Source organism: Mustela putorius, unplaced genomic scaffold, assembly GCF_011764305.1.
Source record: "Mustela putorius furo isolate JIRA1106 unplaced genomic scaffold, ASM1176430v1.1 tig00000407_pilon_pilon_pilon, whole genome shotgun sequence".
Classification (NCBI taxonomy): domain Eukaryota; kingdom Metazoa; phylum Chordata; class Mammalia; order Carnivora; family Mustelidae; genus Mustela; species Mustela putorius.
Window position 1 is genome coordinate 8364749 of NW_025421373.1, and position 25849 is coordinate 8390597.

Genomic DNA, 25849 nt, shown 5'->3' on the forward strand with positions numbered 1-25849 from the left:
CTCTTGGTTTTGCTCAGGTCGTGATCTTAGGGTTGTGAGATCAAGTCCTATATTAGGCTCCACCCTCAGTGCAGAGTCTACTTAAGACTCACTCTCCCTCTCTCTCTGCCCCTCCACCCCATGTATGCATTTGCTCCCCCCACAAATAAATAAATAAATCTTTTTAAAAAAGAAATAGGAATCTAGTTATCTCTATCATAACCAAATATCTCTTCCCCTGTCTTTTTTTAATAGGGAAAATATGTTTCTCTAATGCTTAGTGTAGAAGATTAAAGAAATATAGAAAACTACAGAGAAGTTAACCAGTGCTTTTACTTTTTTTTTTTTTAAGATTTTATTTATTTATTTGAGAGAGAGAGAGTGCAAGTGGGATGAGGGGTAGAGGGAGAAGGAGAGAATTCGCAAGCCGATTCCCTGCTGAGCATGGAGCCCACTATGGGGTTCAATCCCAGGACCCTGAGACCGTAACCCAAGTTGAAACCAGAGTCAGTTGCTCAGCAGCCTGATTCACCCTCCCAATGCTTCTACTCTTAACAAGAAGAGAAAACTTTTACTATTTTTCTACATTTCCTTCCAGATTTTTCCTGGCACAGTTTTACGTAGTTGAGATCACATTATATAATATACTCTACAGGTTGCCTCCCCCGCCCTCCAAAATTCCACCAGTATCATTTCAGACACTTAAAGCTCTTAACATTATTGTGCCATCGTATAACACATTGGGGAGAGTCTTTATTTCCTACCAGAGCACTAACTCAGTTTTTAAGAGCCTGATGAAGTGTCAGTCTTTGAGACCTGGACACCCTAGTGTAGCCCCCACTGCCTTGCTGACTGAGATGACACCATCTCCCATAAGCAACACCAGAGGGGACACTGCAGACTCTTCCCGGCTGCTCTCTGTGCCGGTCAGTGGGCACTGCCACACTCCATCTTTTTTTAACCCTGGTAGAAATTAGTGGACTCCACGGCACTGTGTGGGCCCAGAACATTGTCCAGACATTCAATGAGGTAAAAATGTCTCAAACCTCCCAGTCACTTCCCTCCCCACTAACATTTTTAGCAATGAGGGTAGCACTTCGATCTTCAGGCTTATCATTTTACTTTTGTCTGAATGAGACACTGACCTCTCACGATTTCTTTGAAAGCATGCAGAGAAAGGTAGGAACAAAAGAAGGAAAAGGCTGCAAGGAAAATGTACAGGGAGATGTTGGTTGTGTTATCTAGAGCAACAACACTCCTCAGACTTTGTCCTTCGCAACAAACAAGGTAAACATGACGGCTTTTACTGCGCGTGCCTGAGTCCTTCGGGTTGCTGTATCACCTACCCCCATCTTTCTCAGGAGAGAACAGCACAGGGGCACCTGGGTGGCTCAGTCATTAAGTGTCTGCCTTTGCCTCAGGTCATGATCCCAGGGTCCTGAGATCAAGCCCCACATCAGGCCCTGCTCAGCAGGGAGCCTGCTTCCTCCTCTCCCTCTTCCTCTCCCCCTGCTTTCTCTCTCTCACTCTTCTCTATCCAATAAATAAATAAAATCCCAAAAGAAAGAAAGAAAAGGAAAGGAAGGAAGAACAGAACAATTCATTAGTCACTGTGCCTTTTATGGTGGTTGAGGGAGGAATTAAATGGCTCAGCTCTTAGAAATGTTATTTTTTTTAGTAAACCTACTTAAACACTGCCACATTATTAATGAGATATGGCCAACTTCAATCCAAACACCCACTGAGAACTGGTGCAGGAATCTGTTAACTGTACATCACACTGCCCTGTAACAATTTTTGGGAAAAAACCTTTCAAAATATACTATGCTGACCCTTTTTATTAGTGTTATCTACCAAGGCTACAGGATGACTGAACTGGTATAATTTCCTATTTTTAAAACCAGTGACTAGATTTGAAAAGGGGTTTTAAGAAGCAAAGTGTTTTTAACTACTTTTTTTTTTTTTAAACAACTATCTTTCCACATGAAACTTTTAGAAGTCTGACCAGAGAATTTTTATGGATGCTTTATAAGTGATCTTACAAGCAAAGCACTGTCAGAAGATAAGGCCTTGGGTATGGTTCCAATACAAGAACAATCCTATCATTTTAGATGAATGTCCTTTGAGGCTTCAGTGAGATGGTCAGTGTGGCCGTCCCAGTGCCCAGGACACCGTTAGGGTTCCCAGCGTTTGGCTTCTAGATGATCGTGATGACTCCCACTTCACCACAACACCTTTATTATCTTTTACACGTGAGACTTTTGAAAAGGTTTCGCATCTTTATTTATGTTTTTTATAATCACCAAGCCAGCTGCTTTCATGGTACAAATCAGAAAAAGAAAACACAGACTGGTAGAAGCTCGTGACTGTACGTTTTTGGTTTTGTAGGTTCCCCCATTCCTTACTTGCCTGTTTGCCAACACCACCACAGGGGCGTGTCCTGATCACGTGGGGAAAGCTGGCTCCTGAGCTCACGGTGCCATCTTTGAAGTGGATCTATGTTACTATGTTACTTGTCTAGCATCTTTTATTTTGTTTGCTCTGGTTCTTCACCGATGTAAGGATTGGCATTTCTGTCTGTTTCCTTAGAAAACATTTCTTCCGGATAAATAGTAAAATGGGCTTTTGGGATTTTTTTGAGGGTCGGGAGTGGTGATACCTGCATTTAGCACCTTGGAGGAGGAGGCAAGATTGAACAGAAGCATGAACAGGAGATTGAAGAAGACCAAAGATTCTTCTGTTTGTTATCAGTGCTTCCCTGAAGCTTTCAGACCACCTGTATTAGTGAGTGCATACATTTGGCGCAATGGGAGAGGATACCGAAGTAAGAGTGGTTTAAACACATAGAATTTTCTCTCTCTCAGTTGAAAGTTACAAATGGGTATGGCACCTCAGCTCCGCCCTGTGAAGGATTCAGATGTGGTTACTCCACCATCCAGGGTGTGGCTCTGGTCCTTGTGGCCCAGGATGGCTTCCCCCGAGTCTGTGTCCCAGTAGCCACAAGGGTAAGGACAAGCACAGCCCATGAATGACACACACTTAGATCTCATTGGACAGAGTGTGATCTGTGGCCACACTTGGCTTTCTGGGAAGCTGGGGAATCTGGGCAGCACTGTGGCCAGTTAAAAATACCAAAGGTTTTGTCACACAAGGGGGTAGAGGCAGGGGTTAGAGGATAATGTTCATTTTGTATCTCATACCCATAGCTGAAATTTTCTCTGATCCCTTTGCACACTTAACCTTCAAAATAAAATGTCCTTTTTCACAGAAGAAGAGCAACTTAGGAGAGTGAGAACTGAGGTATGCAAACCTCAGAATGCATGGTCTTGAGAAGACGGAATGCTTGAAAACCCTGACTTCTTTCTGGGGTTTCCAAGGGCTTATTGAGGTTTTTGTTTTGAAGAAAGTCCAGGTAGACTTTCTTGGTGCTCCCCCAATCCCACTCAAATTTGATACCATGTAAAGACACACAAGGTAGTATCTATCCATCTTAGAATTTAGGCATTTAAGAGAATGGGTTGATTCAACTGTAAGTGCAAATTATAGCCAAGGAAGTGTATTTCGTATTTTCATTTGGAATAAGGAAAAACAAACAAACAAGATAGGATTATATGATCTGTAGTACTTTACTTGCTATGGACCTGTGTATGGGCAGTAAGAAAGGTCAGCCATATACAACCATCAACCTAACCTCACTATGAAAGTATTTCAGATGGTATATACCCATGCAAGGAAGTCTTTTAATTCTATATGGAATGCTGTACAGATCTATACTAGGGGGACTAAAGGATAATCCCATTAACTAATAGTAAAAATAGTGGTTGTAAATACATCTTTCATATTTGGATCCTCTCCTGAGGATATAACAAGGTAAATGGACCTGCACTTCAGTGATGACAATTTGATGAAAAGTTGAGGATTACTAAGACTAATGATGTTTAAATATATTTAAAATTTAAAATTTAAATTTATAATTTAAATTAAAATTTAAAATTTTAAATTATAAATAAGAACCAGATTTATACTTTTGTTTATACTTTTGTTGTTTAAGTATGGTCAGCATTCTGAAACTCTGATTTCTAAGAAAATATTTTAAATCTTATCTAGTTGAGTATTATTCTCTTTTTCTAAAGCTTTTTATATTATCTAAAACTATGATTTTTCAGACTTTGCCCTTGTTAGCTTATCTGTATCTTCTGACTTCATTAGTCTCAAAATTTTTCACATATACTTGAAGAGTACATTAATAAGTCCTCTGTTCGTTAATTCTTTTCTGTTTTCTCCAGTGATCTTAAAGAATTGAGTAAATGGTTATTGTCTGAGGTCACTGGGGAGAAGGCCTTCCATGGTGAGAATGGCTGTGCCATCCGTTTTACTTTTATTTTTATTTTTTAAAGTCATCTCACCACCCAGTGTGGGACTCAACACTCATGACCCCAAGTTCAGGAGTCACCCATTCTACTGATGGATCTGGCCAGGTGCTCCTGGGCCATCGTTTTAGACTTCCTTTCATTAATAGGATTTTTATATTACCTGTAATAGTCTGCAACTCTGGACTTACAAATAACACTCATCTTTCTACTTACAGGCAGAGTTCTGCCAGAATGTCCTGGATTAGGGTTGCCATATTATTTATTTTTGGGAATTTGTTTCCTGATATTCCAGACAGATCCACAGCTGAATGGGGGTCAGACTTAGACACTGTCTCATTGCACTGAGATTCTGTCGCTAACACAATGTATTCTCTCCAGAAAAATTTGCATTTGGAAAGAAGATTTTGTTTTAACCATAGCAGTGAGGGACCTCTCACTTCAGTGTAACGTCTAGAGAATGATGTATTATTTGGATTTTGAGACTATTTGAATTGAAAAGACTGCTGTGCTCCTGGTTTAGAAAAACATCACACGGGGCCAGGGAATAAAAGAATTGTGTTTCTTTAGAAACACAGCACTTACTTCCAGGTATGACTAGAACACTTGGAGTGCAGTGAAGCCCTGTGGTGTATTTTATCGCTGAGTTGTTTAAATCTCCCTACCTCTTGTCTCTGGAGAATTGTGTCTTTTTCCAGTGGGTGCTCCTTATGTAGAATAGCTTCTGTCCACCTCACAGACGAAAGCTCACGCACTTCACACGTGACATAATCAACCTTCTACTTACGGTCAGGAGGGCTTCCAGAAGTTCATCTGCAAGGCATGTGTTTAAAATTCAGGATGTGTTTGTCCTTAGAAACACTACAGATGACAGTTGGGGGCCTGGCTAGCCCACCAAAGCCTATTTAATGCATATTGTTACCGAACTCTATGGTGCAGTGTATATCCTGGAAGGAGGGGGTCTCATGCAGGGAAAGGAGGCAGAGGAAGAGAAGAGGTTGGTCTTCCTACTTCCAAGGGTCTCCATTCCTGATCTTCCTCATCCTCACCCATTTGGGCGGGGTTAGAGGGTTTCCTGCCTCTATGTGTTCTTTACCATCTAAACAGCTCCCCCTCACGATACCCTTAGAATCCTTTAGTTCAGCTGGTCTCAGAAAAGTAGGAATCTGATTTTCTGACCTTACATGTGCTTTTGTGCAGCTCACTGGGGTCCTAAAACCCTTTAATTTTTAAGTATGTATTTCCTAGCAGTTTGATTCTCTAATAATTAAAGATTTACAGTCAGGGGGAGACTTGGTGGCTCAGTCAGTTAAGAGTCTGCCTTCGGCTCAGGTCCTCCACATACGCGGATCGAACCCCGCATCGGACTCCCTGCTTAGCACGGAGCCTGCTTCTTCTTCTCTCTCTTCCCTTCCCTTCCCACTTGTGCACGTGTGCATTCTCGTTCTCTCTGAAATAAATAGAATCTTTTTTTTTTTTTTTAAGATTTCATTTGTTTATTTGACAGACAGAGATCACAAGTAGGCAAAGAGGCAGGCAGAGAGAGAGGAGGAAGCGGGGCTCGATCCCAGGACTCTGGGATCATGACCCGAGCTGAAGGCAGAGGCCTTAATCCACTGAACCACCCAGGCGCCCCTGAAATAAATAGAATCTTAAAAAAAATAATAATAATTTTTTTTTTTTTAGTTAGAGTTACAGAGTTAAGACTGTTTTAAAAAGCAGAAACGAGGGACGCCTGGGTGGCTCAGTGGATTAAGGCCTCTGCCTTCGGCTCGGGTCATGATCTTAGGGTCCTGGGATCGAGCCCCACATCGGGCTCTCCGCTCAGCGGGGAGCCTGCTTCCCTTCCTCTCTCTCTCTACCTGCCTCTGCCTATTTGTGATCTCTGTGAAATAAACAAAATCTTTAAAAAAAAAAAAAAGCAGAAACGATATTTGGAGCCTGGACCACCCTGTAGACCACCCTCTAAGCCAGTGGTTTTTACCTGGGGTGATTTTTGCTCCCAAGGGGTATCTGGCAATGTCTGGAGACATTTCTAATCGTTAGAAATGGACATATAATGGGTAGAGACCAGAGGTACTGCTTATTACCTTAAAATGTATAGGACAGCCTCCCTCCCCTCAACATACACAGCTTGAAATATCAATAGCGCCGAGGCTAAGGAACCATGTTGGAAGCACATCCCAAAGTATGCATTGTTTACAGGTGTTACATTGGGCATATCTTGGCCAAAAGGTTTGGGAAATGAAGGATTTAAGAGTTAACTATGTGTGCTGGGTTGGCTAGCAGTGGTAATTTTGGTTCCCTTCCCTCAAACCACCTCCCCAGACATTTGGAAGGAGTATACCCTCTAATTCAAATTAACAAGTGTGTATTAAGAACCTGCTAAGCACTGTCGGTGCTGGACTAGAGACAACACCAGGAATGAGATAGAACTTCCTGTCCTCAGTGAGTTTATACTCTAGTGGGGAAAGAAACACAGGCATCTCCATCAGTGTGTGTGTGTGTGTGTGTGTGTGTGGTATGTATGTGTTGTTTGATGTGTGTGTTGTATGGTATGTGTGTGCTGTGTGGTATGTGCATTGTGTGGTATATGTGTGTTGTATATATGTGTGTGTGGAGGGGGTGGGGTGGCAAGGGAGTGTGGGCCGGTGCTCAGTGCCCTAAAGAACAGGAATGAAGCAGGGAGTAAGGATTAAAAGGGCGGAGGAATGGGAATTTTGAAAGCGGAGGCCAGGGAAGACCTCATTCAAAAGCACCCTTTCGGGGGCGTCTGTGGTGAGAGAGTAAGCCAGTGGTGATCTGCAGGAAGCCATTCCCAGCTCAGCCCGGAGCAGCGGGGCAGGGCCTCCGGTGGGAGCCTGCTGGGCTGGGAGCCATACCTTCTGCGGAGGCCGCCCCTCAGGCCCTCTTCCACAGAAATTCTGTGGCTCATTAGACAGCGGCGAGAGTTGGGTCCCGCATGAGGATTTCCCGAAGCTGACCGCCGAGGCATCAGAGGGCCTCATGTCGGGCTCCCGTTCTGTGAAGGGAACGTAAAGAAATACCACTTCCATGGAGTATTACTGGTTTTACAGCTCTCTCCCTTCTTCCACAGAAGGATTTTGAGTGTCTGAAAACTCCAGGTAATTTCCATGCAGGGGCTGGAGCACATTTGGAGGAGAGGGAAATATGAAAGATCCAAAATCGGGATTTAAGTGTGTGGGCGTTTCGAACGTTCTCAGCTGAGGTACAAGCGGCTTCGCTTGGGCTCCTGGGCCTGTGGTGGTCGTAGCCCTGTGTGCGTGCAGGACATTTGGCGTCCATACTGACAGCCGGAAGCAGAGCTGAGCTCCCTATCGTGAGTCGCTTGCAAGCTTCTAGCTCAGATTTAATGGCACCCCGAGAGAACAGCTTTGGAGTAGACCCTGAATGTTAGCCAGTGGGTGGGATGCTCTGTGTTCTCCGCTCTTTTGTCACTGAACTTTACAGATAAGAAGCTGAGGCCTTCCCCTCGAGAGTAACAATCCCGTCTTTGTTGGAGACCAGTTTATTTCCTCATAGTTGTCTTCCTTACAGAGATTGGAAAGGGATTTAAAATGTGTGACCTTTTTTTCCAAAAAAAATTTTCTTTTTATCCTCCATTTAGGACACAGTGCTTTGCACCTCGCAGCCAAGAACAGCCACCATGAATGCATCCGGAAGCTCCTTCAGGTAACAGGGAATACCCTCATAGGATAAATGTTTAAAATGATGCCAGTTTTTAAATTTACGAGTACCCTCATCTGTGAAAGAACAAACACACGCACGCTCCTTTAAATACCATCCCAGAATCTGCGTGTGTAACAGGCCTCATTCTTGAAATGCTAACCAAGGAGTGCGTTATTCCCATAGCACTTGCACTGGGAAGAAGTTGGAGTGTCTTCCGGGGATCCAGCCTTTTTCTCTCCTTTATTCAGCTCCCCATTTTCTTTTCTGAAAGCCTTGTATCCTTCACACAGTCCATTTTTAAAAACTTCTTCCTTGCTCTTGGAGATCTTTGCAATATGGGATTTCCAATCTCCTGGTAGCCTCTCCTTCTGTCATTGGTAGAATACTACTCTCCTTGAGAAATAGAACCATTATTTCCTTCTGTGTATCTCTTAATGAGCTTTCGGCTCTTAGTTTTTGTTTAAGTTCTTGGTTTTACTCTTCCTTATGATTTGAAGCCAACTCCCTGGTTTGCCAAGCTTGCCCATTTATGACGATCGTGGAGGGGGACAACGTCTGTAAATCTTTAAAGATGAATATTTAATGAACTCCCGATCTCGGTCCATACCATAACATCCAGTGGTTGCCAGTCAGAATGCAGGCTGGTGGTTTCCAGGAAGGGCACAGAGCAATAAAATCTGCGCTTGGAGGACTGTTCCGCTGCACTGTTATCTCAGCCTTGGTGGGCGCCGTGTGGGACCTGGCATCTTGCTTTAATTTGGCTTTGCAATTCTAATGTCGAAATGTGGTCACATTCTTCAACTTGCTGCGCTCTGTTGATCACACAGCTTCTTGTCTTGCATTAATCATGATGCAAGCTACCACCAATGCCGTGCATCACCTTAACAGGTCTTTGAAGTGAAATTCAAAAAAATAGATCAACATCTGGGATTGTGATTATTATTTTTGTTTTTATTATGAGGCATCTCTCTAGAAACGGTTAACTAGGACGTCTCTGAGACCCGGCACTCTGGGTAAATGACAGATCACTGACTTGTCCCAGCATCCTGCCTCCATACCCTTGGCCTTCCCTTAATTTCTTTAACTTACTTGTATTTTAAATCTACATTCCCAGTCTGGCTTGGCTATCCAGACTTTGCATCTGGCTCTGATTTTCAGGAAGAATGAACTTGACAAGCTGGAAGTCCTCATTGGCAGGGAACAGATATTCTAGCCTCTAATGTAATTTTATATCTGGTTATGCAAATGGATTGGTTTTTCTCTGGAATCTTTGAAGCCTTTAAACACTTCCTTGTGCTAGTCTAAAATTAGGCCAAGGCATGGTAAGTCGTAACTTGATCTCCATTCTTCTTACCACTGAAGGGCAGACAGACATTTCACTCTGACATTGCCTGTTCTTGCCCCTAACTTGCAGACTTGCTGGTCTTCTTTCTGAATAGTTGCTAAAACCTGAGGCTTTGATGTCCTACTAATGGGCTGCTTTCCTTGCGTCCTGGACCTCTCTAGCCAATTCTTCACATGTGCCCTGGCATCCCCTGCCCTCTGTGAGGGGACTCTTGCTACCTCCTGCCCTGCCTTACCCTCTGCACTTAATCCCCTCTAGGCTCTCTAGGCGTCTCTTCTCCAGTGGCTGCCATTTTAAAGTTCTGAGCACAGAGATTCTTGTGAGATTCTTCAAATTCAAATGAACTCTCTCCCTCCCCCAAGAGCTCCCTAGTGCCCTCCCTTTTACAAGTGCCCCCACAGGCACGATGCACTGTGTCTAGTATCGAGTATATGCTCATGAGCAGAGAACAGTGCAACCCCTCTCCCGGTGGAACTGGCCATCTTGTAAACAAATCCCCAGGGCACATCTCACAAATTGCACATCTTGAAGAAAACTAACAGAGAACTGAGGGAGGGGAATGTTGGGTGGATATTCAGGGAAGGCCTCCTGGAGGAGGTGATATTTAAGCTGAAAATGATGGAAAGAGTCAAGGGAAAAGCATCTCAGGCAGACAAAAGAGCAAGTACCCAGGCCTCTGGTAGGAGGGGCTCTAGTCAGAGGAAGGGCTCTAGTCAGGGAGCAAAGAAAGCTGGGGCAAAACACGTGAGGAGAAAGCAGGACACAGAGAGCCAGCCTGTGTGGCTTGATAGACGACTGTAACTCATCTGAGCGCGGCGTGGAACTGTGGCTTTTAAGGAAGGCCTGATGATATTCACAGTTTTAAAGGATCACTCTAGTCCTACAGAGAATAGGGCCAAAGGCAGAGCTGCGGAGAGCACTGGGAGGCCGCCACCGCTTGTCTGGATGAGAGAGTGCTGGCTTGCTTGTGGTGGGTGGGGAGGGGGAACAGAATTGACAAGACATGGCGGTGGAGGGGAGGGAGACGATCCCGTGGTCTCTGGCCCGTTGACTGGTTCCGTGATGGTGTTGTTGACAAAGGGAAGTGTCAGGGACAGGAAACCGAAGTTTAGGCTGGGCTTAGGAAGTTTAGTTTGAGGTGCCTACACGAGCAGGAATGTGAAGTAGCCAGTGGGACGTCCAGACGGGTGCTGGGAGCTGATGTCTGTTGTGTGCGGATAAGATCACAGGCTCTAATCCAGTGCCATTTGGGAAAGGGGTTTGAGTCCTGGCTCTGCCACTTCCTGTGACTTGAGCAAATTATCAACTACTTTGTATCTCAGTTTCCTCAGGTGAAGATGCGAGTGTTAATAGTATCTCCCTAGGGTGGTGAGGAGCCCAAAGACGGTTCCATGAAGAGTGCCCAGCCCGCGATAGCTAATACATGCTGTTGTGGTGGTTATTGTTACAATTTTCATTTGAGAGTCATCAGCCTCTAGATGGGTGTGGAGGAGATCATGAAGGAGGAGAGCAGCGAGGAACCCTAAGGTTCTGTTTGGCTAACAGAGGGGGAGTGGCCAGAACAGGGTTCTAGGGGTTGGGGGTCAGGCTAGTGTGGGCTCCAGGAGCTGAGAGTTAGGAACCCTTGGAGAAGGGCATGGATCGCAGTAAGAGGAAGACACACATGTCTGTTGTCATGGGAAACATGAAGGTTGGTGGTGACCAACTAGGGCCATCTCCGTGGAGTCTGGAGAAGAGCACGCAGCTGCCCTGGGTTTGGAGGTGAATGGGAAGTGAGAGAGCATGGGTTGCACATGGGCCGTTCTTGACAGAAAGTTGGTTTTGTGAAGGGGGTTAGAGAATTAGGGCAGGAAATGGGGGGAAAGATGAGAACTCCTAGAGCATATGTGTTAGCTGGTGGGGATGGTCTGCTGGTCATGGGGTGCCAGTGTGAGAGAGAGGACAGGCCGGCCAGAACAACAAAGGGGTGACCTTTTGCCTGGGTCACCATTATGTGGAAATGAGTCCCGTTCCCAGCGCCCCAGTAGGGGACTGTAGGCTAGAGCACAGCAATCGGGGCTTACTCCTATTTATACTTTTCCTAATAAGACATATCATAACCTTGCTGGAAAAGGATAAACTAAACAGAACTGAATTTTATTATGTGTATTTATTTATTTTTGTCTTCTAGTCTAAATGCCCAGCCGAGAGCGTTGACAGTTCTGGGAAAACAGCTTTACATTATGCAGGTGACTTTCAGTCTCATTTATCTTCTGCCACCAAAAACAAACAAACAAACAAACAAACAAACAAACTAAATTTTCCTTTTCCTCATTCAACCCGTGGTCTTTTACCATTTTATTTCTGATGCTGTTGTCTGTCTGCATTCCTAGAATTTCCATTACCCTCAATTTGCAGAACGTGTAGAGTTTTATCAAGGAACACATCTAGAATTCATCAGTTGCCTGCCAAACTGTCAGTAAAAATTGTCATGGTTATTACATTTTAATTAACGCAAGCTTCTTATTTAAACTAAGAGGTGTTCTTAAGCATTCGCAGATTTCATGTAATGTGTGATACAGATTTTTTTGATTTGGGGCACAAAAGAAACCCCACTTTTATTTATCAGTGTTCTGTCTTACTGTCTGTCATTATCTGTCAGCATACCTCCGAGTACTAAAACACTGACACAGAGCTCAGGAATGATGACATTTATAAATTTCCATCAGTGCTAGTGATGGACAAGCTAGTCCTATAAAACGCTAAACTGAATATTTGCACGAGGGCAACTGGAAATATGGAAATTTAACAATAACTGAGAACACCTTACTTAACCTTCCTGATGCCATTTCTCTTCAGCGCAACTAGGGTAACATAGGCAAGCTGGGTGGGACACGAACGTTCCATCCTGAAAGTGTTTGATGCTTTTCCTTGTGCCGGCAGCATTGTGATGGGCTGTGGTTGTTTGCTTCCTTCCCCCAGCGGCACAAGGCTGCCTTCAAGCCGTGCAGGCTCTTTGTGAGCACAAAAGCCCCATAAACCTCAAGGATTTGGTGAGTATTGGGCAGCTTCTGGAGGTGGAGATGAACACGGGTTTCTAGAGTGCTCTGGGCTACTCCTGAATGTCACGAGGACATTTAGAGACCTAATTGTTTGGCAAGGCTAGTACTTTCCAACCTGGGTTCTCTTCTGCCAAATGGATTCGATTATTTTCCCCATTGGTCCCTAAATCATTAATAAGACATTTTTGCAACATGCATTTCCAGATGTATATATTTATTTCTGAGCTTGTCTGCCATCAGCCTAAATATTAATAAGGCTTACTTTCTTGGTTGTAGAAATAAGAAGTAAGTCTAAACAGAAGTTCTGTTAGTTGTGTTCTTTCCCATGGATCATCTTCGGTACTCTCTTGGTTAGGGTTTCCCAACTTCAAAGATTGCTTCTAGCCTATTTTAACCTTGTTGGGCTATTTTGAGAGTAAGTTTACAAGTCACTCCTGGTTAGAAAGTTCAATTTCCTGCCATAGAATGGGAATTGACATGCATGCATTATACCTAGTGGGAATATTGCTAGGGGAGTATATAAAATCTGTAGATAAATTCCCACTCCCTGAATCTCAGTACTTCATAACCAGAAAGTATTTTAAGTTCACAAAGATAACTTTTTAGAAATGTATCTGAAATTCAATTTTAAATAGAGACTCAATCTTTAAGCAGCAATTATATTTTTAAAAATCCTCCTGTTAAAACCACTGGCTATATTTTATTTGTTTCTTTTTTATTTTTGCCTTTTTTATTTTTTAATTTTTTAAAAATTTTAATTCCAGGGTAGTTAACATTCAGTGTTACGTTAGTTCCAAGTGTGTAATATAGTGATTCAACATCATTTTCTTGTTTAAAAGGAATGCCAGTTGTCATCTTTAATCACTCTTTCCATTGATCTTTTATCTAGTCAGGTGTCAGGAATAGACAGGCTCTTAATTTATGTTCTGTTTGTTACCTGTAAGGTCATGAAAGCATGTACCTCTGACAAGTAGTCGGAGGAATGGTAGGAAGCGTGTAGTTGGCTCAGAAGGAGCTGCCAGTGCCCTGTGGAAACAGAGTCATCCCTCAGTAAACACGATATACTTGCCTTGAGCCTTTACATACTCGGTGTTCCCTCTCTCTCACATCATCGCCAGACTGAGTGATGGTCACCGAGGCAACAAGCCACCCAAGAGGCTGAGGTTCCTGAGGAAAAGCTGACAGTTGGTGCCGCTCCCTAAGAAGAGCTGTGCAGAGATGTAATGGCACACAGTGGGGACACAAACTGTCACAGTGGCAGGACGGCTCAGGAATAAATGTACAAAGAACAAGGGCCTTTGCCTTCTGGCCTTTGGTGTCTGAGCTACAAAACGTCTCCGTTTGTCTCCTAGGACGGGAATATACCACTGCTGCTTGCAGTACAAAATGGCCACAGTGAGGTCTGTCGCTTTCTCCTGGACCACGGAGCAGATATAAATTCCAGGGACAAAAATGGAAGGTACCACAGAAATAGAAATCACGGGATTTTGGCGATATCCACATTCTGGGAGTCTCAAAATAACATAGCTTTCTTTTGGATCATTTGTTAGAAAGTGGTTTTAATTTTTTCATTTTTTGCCTCTTTTTTTTTTAAAGTAAACTCTGTACCCAGTATGGGGCTTAAACTCATGATCCTGAGATCGAAAGCCACGTGCCCTACTGACTGAGCCAGCCAGGCACCCCTCCTGCCTCTTTTGATTATCTGGAATCTGTTTGGACTTAAAAAAAATTTTAATATATTGTTTCCACTGGGAACATCATTGAGTCTATGATGAGATTATTGAATACTAAAGTGACTAGGCCATTTCCAATGGCTTTTTGTGCAAAATTAAATAAGAGTAAACATATCGGCTGCTTTTAAAATAGTCATAATGACTTATAGGTACTTTAAAATGCCTGATGTGAGAGGAGAACATGATTTGTGCCAGTCATATTAAATTCTGTCATATTTAGATTATGTTTAGAAGATTATATCTATGTTATTTGACCTAATATGGTTTAATGTTCTGATTTAATCTGAAGTTTTTAAAAAAAAATACCTGATTTCATCTCGCTAGCACTACATTTCAAATTCCCTAGAAGATTAAGTGTATATGTGTTTAACTGCACTTAATCTCTTTCCCTTGTTTTTAAGATAGATGACTTCCCAAGAAAGTGTTTTCCCATTGTGTTAGTACTAATTTGGTGTCTCCTTTTCTCTTTAGAACTGCTCTCATGCTGGCCTGTGAGATCAGCAGCTCTAATATCGTGGAAGCCTTAATTAAAAAGGGTGCAGACCTAAACCTTGTAGATTCTCTTGGACACAATGCCTTACATTATTCCAAACTCTCAGAAAATGCAGGAATTCAAAGCCTTCTATTATCAAAAATCTCTCAGGATTCTGGTATGTGAAAGAAAATAGCCAGTGTTGTTTTAAATTTATCCACTCCATTTTCCCCAAAGGGTAAAGGAATGTGTGCAATATGATCTATTCTATTATTCTTTTAAACATATTCTTGAAGAAAAATGAAATGTTAAATATTGTGTTTGTTGTGTTATGGGTGTTGAGTGTGTGTGTGTGAGTATCTCCCACTGAAAGTGGATGTGAGTTATGGTTCTTACAGTTTTGTTTTGTTTTTTTCTCACTTTTTCCTCTACAGATTCAAAGACACCAACAAAACCAAAGCAGGTATTTATCTTTGGGAGAGTATTTTTTTGTCATCATAGCTTGTGGGACTCTGAAAATGTCCTGATTAAACCACTCTGTAGTCCACTAGAAAAGTGACAAAAACTATGTTGAAAATACTTAAGGAGTAAAAAAAAAATCTTTAGAATAAATGATTCGTCATTAGAAGATGGTAAAGGTTTCCTTAATGGTTTACCCTGTTGCCAAAGCATGTGACTTTAAAACTTGCTACTTATATATTCATCTTTTCCTGAAATGTACTAATATTTTCTGTCAGTGTAAAAATATTTGGTTAACTCTGTGAACAAATAACGATATTTTAAATATTTGTGTAGCCCATGGATTTTAGACCTCTGCCCATGGCAGTGTTAGATATTTAATGAACATAAGAGGTTTAGCTTGTCCTTTCATTTTAATTGGAACTCTTCTAAAATGCCATTAGAATTACAGACAGAAATTGAGAAGATTGCCCTGTGATTTTGGAGTTTTCTCCTAAAAACATCATTAATGTTGTTTCCTTTTTTGATGAATTGTATAGTTGGCTATTATATTTATTTACTTATATGTGAAAATTCTTCAGAAAGTATCATCAACAGGAAATAGTCGATACTGAATTTATTAGGTACTAACTGGGCTACTTATTTATAACCTTCAGAGATTCAGAGATGACATTTCCCCTTGCTCCCATATCAACATTCTTTAAGAAAAGGAGTGGAAATAATGCAAAGTGGTGGAAATACCACCACTTTGCATCAAGATGGAAGCTAGATGAGGAATGTATCCTGGGTTCTAAACTAGGGCAGACAGCTGTCCATCTTCCACTTTCCCAGTTCTCTACACCAACTTAATCTGGTTTTGTCTTGTGTTTTATATTTTCTGGCTATTAAAGCATGGGCTGCTGGAAGAACACTTGGAGCATGCATATTACTTATTTTTATGTTGGTAGCAGGTGTCAGATCTTGATAAAGTAAGAAATGCATGAACTGTTCAGGTTTTTCTCATTTGTTTGATGAAGCTGTTTGTTCAGACTTTACTAACCGAACTAACCCACCTCCGTTCTTTGGACTGTGATAACTTCCAGCATGATCAAGTCTCTAAAATAAGCTCAGAAAGAAGTGGAACTCCAAAAAAACGCAAAGCTCCACCACCTCCTATCAGTCCTACCCAGGTAAAGACAAAAGCAAACCAACAGTGAACAAACCTTAAGCCAACAACAACCAAAAGCTGTGATTTTTGTCATTTTGTGTTTAGGCCCAAAAGAAATGTTTTAGAATTGACTCTTAAATGCATATTTGAAGTTTTCCATACTGATTTTAAATCACAGATAGCGGTATAAAGGATTTTGACTATTAGTAGGGAAATAATGTTGATTCTTATTTATTGCAAGGCTGAGGAATTGAACAGTGTCTTTTTTTAAAAGCCTCAAGAAAAAAAAATAAAAATAAATAAAAGCCTCAGGGAAGTTTCTCAAAATCTTATGACAGAAACTGCTTCCTTAGGTGAAGCTCAGTCTACTTTTAGGACCTCACATTAATAGCTCAAATAACGGCAGGGAGAATGGGTGGCTGGTGAGGCAGTTAACTGAAGATGAATTTTAGTTGGTTTCTTAAAACTCTGCTAAAATATATTTGCCTTTCTAATTACATGCAAAGTTGGCTAATATTAAAAGTGGCTCTCATTTCTGAGCTTATAGTGACTGTTGCCTAGAGGAGGAAGCTCAAATGTCTGTGAAATCTCTCAAGTAGTTGAGAGGAATATCTCCTCTGATAAGTTATAGTAATTATGTGAGCATAGTCTCTGATAATATTTTCAACATGCCACAGAGGTTTGATAGGTTTTGAAAACTGCTTCTTGTGTCTAAAGGAACAGAGTTACTTAGTTATACTCTGCAAACTTTCAGAAAGTCTTTTGAGGGGCTGCATTAAGTTGAAAATACCCATGAATTCATTGAGACTAAGGACAGTTACTGTTAGATTTGTTTGCATTGGTTAAGTAGGTGAATTCCGTGGCACTGGAGAAGAAAAGACCTTGAAGAAGCATTCTTTATCTGTGATTTTCATTTTGTTTTTTAAGTTAAGTGATGTGTCTTCCCCAAGATCAATAACTTCAACACCACTTTCGGGAAAGGAAGCCGTGTTTTTTGCCGAACCACCCTTCAAGGTAATTCCCTTCTGTGTCCAATTAATTTTGAATCTTAAGATACAGAATAGATGGATTTAAGTGGTACGCATTGGGCAAAACAGAATAGACTTCCCAGCAATTGGTTCACCACCTTTTCATCATAAAGCACCACACTAATTATTTCTCCTGGTCTGGGATCCACACAGAAAGAAAAGAATGAATAAATTACATTAATTAAGTAATAACTAATTTTCTTCCTTTTAGAAAAAGGGACAAAGATAAAAACTGATAGCCCGTCTTCTTACTAAATCTAGTTGATATAATGCCAATCAAAAAAGAAAAACCTGTTGATTATTCTCTCATGTCTTACTGACAAGTAATCATATATTTTTAATTGTTTTTTTAATTAATGTGCATTAATTTTAGAAAATCCATTCTACCTGATTCTCCACATTTGCTCTTGGAAAGTATTTTTAGAAGTGGGAGGATATTTCAATTTACTATCTGTTTACCTAACCGTCACTAGGAAATTACACTTGGAAAGAAAATAAAATTTGTAATTGTTAAAATGAAATTGCAGTGGTATCATTGTATATTGCTTTCCCCCATCTAAGAATCACTAAAGATGGATTTTCTTTGAACTTGGATGCACAACAATTTGAAAAAGATTCTGTCAATCTGACATTTCCCCCACTTTCGAGTTTATAAATTCTTTTTTAGAGTTTATAAACTCTTATTTCTATAAGAAATAAATTCTTAAGATGAATATCTATGCAAGGAAAGGAAAGAGAGTTATGTTCTTACAATTAGTACCCTGCTATCTTCTAATGTAATTATGGCTCAAAGGATGCAACTCATTCCAAAGAACAGTATCACAAATTACAATTTTCAGAAGTAGAGTGTAAAAAGACTCATTTCTTTAGCTGCCACCTCCCCACCCCCCCGCACACACACAAAAGATAAAAAGCAACACCATTTAGAATGGCTAAAGTTTAAAAATAACAGATGTTGGTGATGATGTGGAAGAACCTAGAATTGTCCTACTCTGTTGGTAGGAATGTAAAGTGGCAAAATCGGGAAACTGACAGTTTAAAAGTTGATCACACACCTAACATATGATCTAACCGTCCACTCATCGATGTTTAGCCAAGAGAAATTAAAATGTGTATCTCAAAAAATTATATACACAAATGTTTGTATTAGCTTTATTCGCATATCCCAAAACTAGAAACAATCCAGATATCTGTCAGCAAGCGAGAGGTTGAGGATAATGAGATACGTCCATATGATTAATTATTGCCTAACCATAAAAAAATGCAGAGCTGTCCCCGCAGCAATGTAGGTGAATCTGAAAGTCATCGTGCTGATTGAAAGAAGCCTGACACAAATTCATACCCATGACATTCCGTTTACAGGAATTCTCGATCATGCTAAAAGGCGAGCGGCGGTTGCCTGGGGATAGGTGGGCAGGGACTGGCTGTGTTGGAGCAGGAGAAAACTTGTAGAGTTGATGGAAACATTCTGTGTCTCGATTACGGTGCTGGCTCCATGGGTGTGTATCTACCAGAACTCCTCACACCGTAAACTTTAAGTGGATGCCGTTTATTGTACCTTAAGGTGGTTAAAAATTAAACATCTATTTTTATAAAGTGAAAAGACAGCTTTTTGCAAAGATAAGTGCTTGCCAAAAATGAGCCACTTTATTTTTAGCATTTCGGCTTTCACAGAAGTTCCTTTGCTGAAAACTTATCTCTCTTATCAGGTCTATGGCTCATCGGAATGAAACATAGTAATTTCTGGCAACTCCTTGTATTTTGTTTTGAAATGAAAGCCTGGCTTTGAAGTTGCAAGGATTTTTGCAATGTATTTACCAGAACAGATATTCAGGGGTAAAAGTTTAGAGGAAATCTTCAGGGGATTGCCAATCCATGACTGTAAAACTTTTTATTCCCTTATAAAATTACGTTTATCTTCCCCGACAATTTCTTACTTACTCCAATTTCTCTTAGAAATATTAATAATCATAAACTAATAGCAGTTAATTTATTAAAAAAGTAAAGCTAAAAAAATACTTGTAATGTATTTTATTCAATGTATTACCCAGACAGGTGAAACTTGTATTTGACTTTATTATGAAAGTAATATTTGCCATCTCAAGTTTTAGGGCACAGATATAAAGTTATTATAATATTATTAAAAGATATTTGTATTATACTTATTAAGTGAAATTTCCGAAAAATATTTTGAGAGTATAAACTCTGGAACCTAACATTTTAGAGATCATATCTCAGTAGATAATTGTCACTTTTATTCACTTATATTTTAAAGTATTTTCTTTCCTGGGGATTTTCTCACTTTTTCTAGAAGGGTAACTGTTCTGTGTCAACTCAGGGAGGAGTATTTGCTTGCTTCTCTTGTGGAATACTGCAGTCAGGAATATTCTTTTAAGTTATTTTTGTGTTCCAGCAGGCTGAGATCAGTTCTATACGGGGGAACAAAGACAGACTAAGTGACAGCACTACAGGTAAGATGAAGGGGCAGCTGTTTCTGTTTCTTTGACAGGTCTGTAGCCCATGGCTGTTTAAAGAGAGCAAAGGGCAAGCCGGGAGGGAGTGCAGGAAGGTCGGAGAACCCTGGGGTGCCTCCCAGCCCACAGCTGCCGATACTACACAGACTGACACTTTCTCTACTTCTGGAGGCTTTCACCTGGATTTTAAGGAGTCTCTAAGAGTGGATGTGAAAAAATATATATCCGTTTTCATTTGTCCATCTCTCCAACAAGAGACTTCACAGATAATGTCATGTCACCTTACAGTTACTGTGGGTATCTGGAAATATCATTTACTGTCTCTTTACTAGAACTATTGGCAGTTATTAGACCTGCTGCCAGATACGGTTATTTGTGTATTACAAAATCAGCTCTGAAATTACAATAGCCTGGGTATTCTCTTTTACGCGTTTTATTTTATTTTAAAGATTTGCGTATTTATTTTAGAGAGAGAGTGTGTGCATACGCAAGTGGGGGTGCAGAGGGAGAGAATATTCAAGCAGACTTCCCCCTGAATGCAGAACCCAACCTGGGGCTCAGTCCCATGATCCTGAGATCATGACCTATATGCGCAAACCAAGAGTCCCTCGCTTATCAGACTGAGTCACCCAGGCACCCCCCCCCCCACATTTTAAATAAAACACTGTTTTGCAGCACTCCTTGCCACTAGGCAGTAGGTTATCTACTGAAGGGAGAGCCAGCTGAGCCCCTCCATGGCTTCACGGTCTAACTTTCCTACTTTAGTTTTTAAATAGATATATGCAAAGACACAGTGTTAATGAATTCACACACAGTCATACTCTCGTCACCAAGACAGGGTTTAATTCATTGCCTTAAGAGTCCATCCCAGGGGTTTACTCTCCAAGAATATAGTGCAGTATCCCCAGAGACCATTTAAAATGTCATGTAAAGGATTTCAAAATCTCCTTTGGCTGCAGCATTCACTTTCTTAACCCTATTATGCATTTCATGTGTTTGGCACTTTTAGCTTACAGAATTTAGAAATACCCATCCTGGCACTGATCCATGTTAACTGAATACTTGTTACATTCTATTCTTTAAAAACCACCCATTTTATTTTATTTTATTTTATTTTATTTATTTTAATTTATTTTAGGGCACCTGGGTGGCTCAGTTGGTTGGGCGACTGCCTTTGGCTCAGGTTGTAGTCCCGGAGTCCTGGGATCGAGTCCTGCATTAGGCTCCCAGCTCCACGGGGAATCTACTCCATCTGACCTTCTCCCCTCTCATGCTGTCTCTCACCTCTCTCTCTCTCAAATAAATAAAATCTTAAAAACATTATTTTAGAGAGTATGTGTATGCAAGCAGGGGGAGGGGCGGGGGGGAGAGAATCTCAAGGAGACTTCCTGTTGAGCCCGGAGCCCGATGGCAGGGCTCAATCTTAGGACCCTGAGATCACGACCTGAGCTGAAGCCAAGAGTTAGACACTCAACCAACGAGTCACCCACACGCTCCTCCTTTGTATTTGAGAAGTACTTTCTGTAGCTTAGAATTACTGTCATGTTCTCAGTCCTCTGGTTTATTCTAAACTCACCATACATTATGTCAAGGAGACTCTTTAATAAAGCTGTGGTTTAGGCACCAGACGTTGAAGTAAGCATTTCTAGGAAGAAATGTCTTTTTGCGTCCTTCCAAATTAAGATTAAATTTTTCATCTTTGGATTAAATGGCTGTGAGAAAATAATAAAATAACAGTGAAGAATGGAGGTCAGTGCCGTTCAGACGGTGGTCTGTTAACTGTTGCCAGTCTACAGGAAGTAAGGAGTTTGCACCAGAAAGCCATCCAGCGATACTGCTAAGCACACTGTTTTGTCCAGTAGTCTTTTCTTCTCCCCCATAGGAACACTGCATGAAGGAAGCGGTGTGCTGAATGACATTCTGGAACAAGGTTTTTGTCTCAGTGAGCCACGTTGAGTAGCATAGCTTTGGATGCCATTTCAGCATGATAATCACGAGGATGTAAAAAAAAAAATCCTACCAAGAGTAGGATTGTGGGATTCAGAGCAGACCATTTCATGGTGGGGCCCCCAGTCATCGGGTCATCCAATGCTGTGAGGAAGAGGCAAAGTTTGACGTGGGTCCTGAAAGATGCCTACAAGTGACCTTGCCAACAAGAGATGCTGCAGGGGCAGTCATCTGCAGGAAGAATTACACAGCAACCTTGTGTTGAGAATCTAGAGGGGGATGATGGAAAGTTGGAATCTGAGGAAGATGTGTTTTTAGAGATCATGGGCCATACGCCTGAAAAAGTACGCTGGCACCAGATGATGGAGACATTAACCCAGAGGAAGGAGTCTGGAGATCAATTCTGGAGAGAGAGAGTGATTAAAGCACTTGAACCACAGGACTAACCCTATCAAAGCATGTTTCAGGAAGATTAGCCTGGGCAAGGCTCTATTTTTACTATTGGGTAGGGGGACACGCGAGAGCGTGTGCGTGCTTTGTTTCTGGGCTGTTTGCAGGGTTTTTGAGCCAGTGATAAAGTTTGAACTAGAGGAACAGTGGTAGGGATAAAAAGTGAACCAGGACATTTCTGAAAGGATTCACAGAAATGGGACTTACTAGGCATGGGAGGAACAAAAAACAACCCAGATATGACACTTAATCAGGTGAATGGAAAATGTATGAGCAAATCCCATCAGTTTTCAGATGAGCTTATGATGTCTCCAGGCATCTGGTCCTGTGCTGGGAAGACCCCAGGAAGGAAAGCCCAGGACCTGAGAATTGCTGTTCATTTACCTGCAAGCTAGGGGCTTTCATTCATCGTCAGGACCAGGAAGAAGCCCTGGATTAGGTAGAAAGCCACTTGGTTAAAGGTCAGAGAAAGACTGGTTTGATTTTTTAAAATATTATTGTAAATTGCTTTTCACTTTTCCAAGGTGCTGATAGCTTATTGGATGTAAGTTCTGAAGCTGACCAACAAGATCTTCTTGCCCTGTTGCAAGCAAAAGTCGCTTCTCTTACCTTGCACAATAAGGAATTACAGGATAAATTACAGGTGGGCACAGAGACTGCTACCACGGACTCTTTGTAGGGTCAGACTATGGTTTTTTTTCAGGTTAGTCAGATGATACTTTGTTTTAAACATCTCCGAAAGTTTCTTCTTTTTTTAAATATAGTTAGCCTCAAGTATTTTATAGTTTCAAATTATGTCTATGTTGAAAGAAGAGGTATTCATTAACTCCCTTTCTGTAAATTGCTAAATTGGTCAATTACATATGATTATATACTTAGTCTGTTATAGATGACATACATGTATATGTGTGCTAGTGCACGTGTAATTACCCATTCATGTAGTAGAGCTGATCATTTAGCGGATTTAAGATCTTCAGTAAGAACAAGCTGTACTTGTGCCCATCTCCCCTTTTGGTAACTGCAATAATATGAGAAGCAAAGGAAAAATTATGAGTCAGAGGCTTTAGAACCAACACAAATCTTGTGTTTCGAAAGTGGCACACATCAGCGGTCCTAATTAGAGGACAGAATAAGCTTCGTGTCATTAATCTGCCTCTCATGTCCTGGACAGTATTTTGTCATGGGGCACAAGTACAAAAGGGACCCTGCGATTCTCCCATACAGAAGCTCTGGATTTGTTCTCTCCTTCCCATTGCTTGCTCACCTGACTTCATCTTTGGTGCCATTCCCTTCTTGCCTTTTTTCCCAGGCCAAATCACCCAAGGAGGCAGAAGCCGACGTGAGCTTTGACTCCTACCATTCCACTCAGATGGACCTGGCCCCACCCCTGGGCAAACCCAGTGACACCTCTCTCTCAGACTCCAAATCATCTCCCCCTGTCTTACCACAGTCTGCGAGTAGATCCACTCTCGACGGCGATGGCCGAATTCAGCAACTACAAGAGATCCTGCAGGACCTGCAGAAGAGACTGGAGAGCTCCGAAGCAGAGAAGCAGCAGCTCCAGGCCGAGCTCCGGTCCAGAAGGGCCGAATCGGTGTGCATCAACAGTGCGGAGATTTCCGAGAACGGCTCTGACCTCAGCCAGAAACTGAAAGAAACCCAGAGCAAGTATGAGGAGGCCATGAAGGAAGTCCTCAACGTGCAGAAGCAGATGAAACTGGGCCTCGTCTCGCCTGAAAGCGTGGACAGTTATTCGCGTCTCCGGGAACTGAGGATCACCGAGGAGGAAATAGACGTGCTAAAGCAGGACCTCCAGAATGCGGTGGAAGAAAGTGAAAGAAATAAAGAGAAGGTGAGAGAGTTGGAAGAAAAACTTGTAGAGAGGGAGAAAGATATGGTTATTAAGCCTCCTATAGAAGAGTACGAGGAAATGAAAAGCTCATACTGCTCTGTTATTGAGAACATGAATAAGGAGAAAGCATTTTTGTTTGAGAAGTACCAAGAGGCCCAAGAAGAAATCATGAAATTAAAAGATGCCCTGAAGAGTCAGGTCACCCAAGACGCTAGCGACGAAGCCGGGGACATGAAAGAGGCCATGAACAGGATGATAGATGAACTCAACAAACAGGTGAGCGAGCTGTCCCAGCTGTACAAAGAAGCCCAGGCCGAGCTGGAGGATTACAGGAAGAGGAAGTCTCTAGAAGACGTGACGGCCGACTATATCCATAAAGCGGAGCATGAGAAACTGCTGCACGTGACGAACGTATCTAGAGCTAAGGCGGAAGAGGCGCTATCCGAAATGAAGTCTCAGTACTCAAAGGTGTTGCATGAGTTGACCCAGCTCAAACAGCTCGTGGACGCCCAGAAAGAGAACTCTGTGTCCATCACGGAACATTTGCAAGTGATAACCACACTGCGGGCAACGGCCAAAGAGATGGAGGAAAAAATCAGCAGTCTTAAAGAGCACCTTGCCAGCAAGGAAGGAGAGGTGGCAAGGCTGGAGAAGCAGCTCCTGGAAGAGAAGGCCGCCATGACAGACGCCATGGTGCCCAGGTCCGCCTACGCAAAGCTGCAGTCGTCGTTAGAAGGCGAGGTGAGTGTGTTGGCCTCAAAATTGAAGGATTCGGTAAAAGAAAAAGAGAAGGCCCATTTGGAGCTCACGCAGACGAGAAGCGAGGTGTCACAAACGAAAAGGGAAAAGGAGAATATTCAGGCTCTCCTAAAGGCCAAAGAGCAGGAAGCGGATGAACTCCGGCAACAGCTCCAGGACGCTCAGGAAGAGCTGGCAGAAAGGAAGAGACAGTCGGAGAGCTCTTCCAGACTGGAGGAGGATAAAGACAAGAAGGTTGGTGGGCTTCCATTGCTGTTGCGTTTCTAGTTAGCAGGCCTTTACTGTGGTTAATGTTTTTAGCGTTGGTTAGCACAGACCTGTTGTGAAGGCACAAAAGCTCTCCACGTGACTCCCTCTGTCCCCATGACCACATTAAGAGTAGTAGGTTGGACATTTCTATTTAAAAAAGTGAGTCATCTGTCAGTCTCCTTAAAGCCTTTTTCACCTATGTGGCACCTATTTTCTCTTTTAAAATGATTTTACAGAAACTTTGCCTAGTGGCAGGGCTCATGGAATCCAGACAGATTCTTCCATGATAAGGAAACCCAAATACTCCCAGACTTCATCCTGCTTCCCTAAGCCCCGGGAGCTTTCCTGAGTCAGTGGAAGAACTGTCCTGCTTGGCTCCCCCTGGCAAAGGTGGACAGGAGGGGGTGTGTGGGGAGCAGGTGATTAGACACTGGCTGGGTGTGGCTTGGACGAAGGAGGAAAACAAAGGGGGGCTCGGGAAAGAGGGCGGAGCCTGAATGCCCTCTGCATCCCGGGGTCAGGTGTTCTGGGGGGCACTGGTCAGAGCACTGGGGGTCATTTATTCCTTTAATACAATGAAGATTTCAAAAAGAGCTTCCAAGGCCAAGGGGTCAGGGAGTCAGAAGGCAGAGGCCGGGTTGCAGGGAGGAGTTGTGACTACTTTGAAGCAAGATGCCCAGAGAAATCAGGGTTCCCGGAACTGCTTCCTGACTGCCTGTGTCAGTGCTACTGAGCAAGACATAGCTGTCTCCAAATAAAGAATGCCCAACATTCCTGGTTCTGATTTCTTTTTTCAACAATACCCCCTTCCAGAGTAAAAAAGGAAATGAGTGCCTTAGCGTTTGTTACCCTCA

The 25849-nt window shown here is 42.2% G+C and overlaps 1 protein-coding gene across 7 annotated transcripts in view; it reads left to right on the top strand.

Annotated features, from left to right (window-relative positions):
* The window catches only part of RAI14 (retinoic acid induced 14), a 144483-nt gene that overhangs the window by 112634 nt on the left and 6000 nt on the right, over window positions 1-25849 (top strand). For 4 of the 7 annotated variants that reach the window (XM_013052040.2, XM_004738048.3, XM_045079458.1 and 1 more), the window contains 11 exons: window positions 7978-8042; window positions 11555-11612; window positions 12346-12416; window positions 13778-13884; window positions 14630-14808; window positions 15065-15093; window positions 16172-16258; window positions 17164-17250; window positions 19678-19735; window positions 22660-22778; window positions 23445-24980. In XM_013052040.2, the coding sequence (XP_012907494.1) occupies window positions 7978-8042; window positions 11555-11612; window positions 12346-12416; window positions 13778-13884; window positions 14630-14808; window positions 15065-15093; window positions 16172-16258; window positions 17164-17250; window positions 19678-19735; window positions 22660-22778; window positions 23445-24980 (2396 nt within the window). The remainder of the gene's footprint in view (window positions 1-7977; window positions 8043-11554; window positions 11613-12345; window positions 12417-13777; window positions 13885-14629; window positions 14809-15064; window positions 15094-16171; window positions 16259-17163; window positions 17251-19677; window positions 19736-22659; window positions 22779-23444; window positions 24981-25849) is intronic. The other 3 variants (XM_004738050.3, XM_004738049.3, XM_004738052.3) reach the window with 3 other exon arrangements.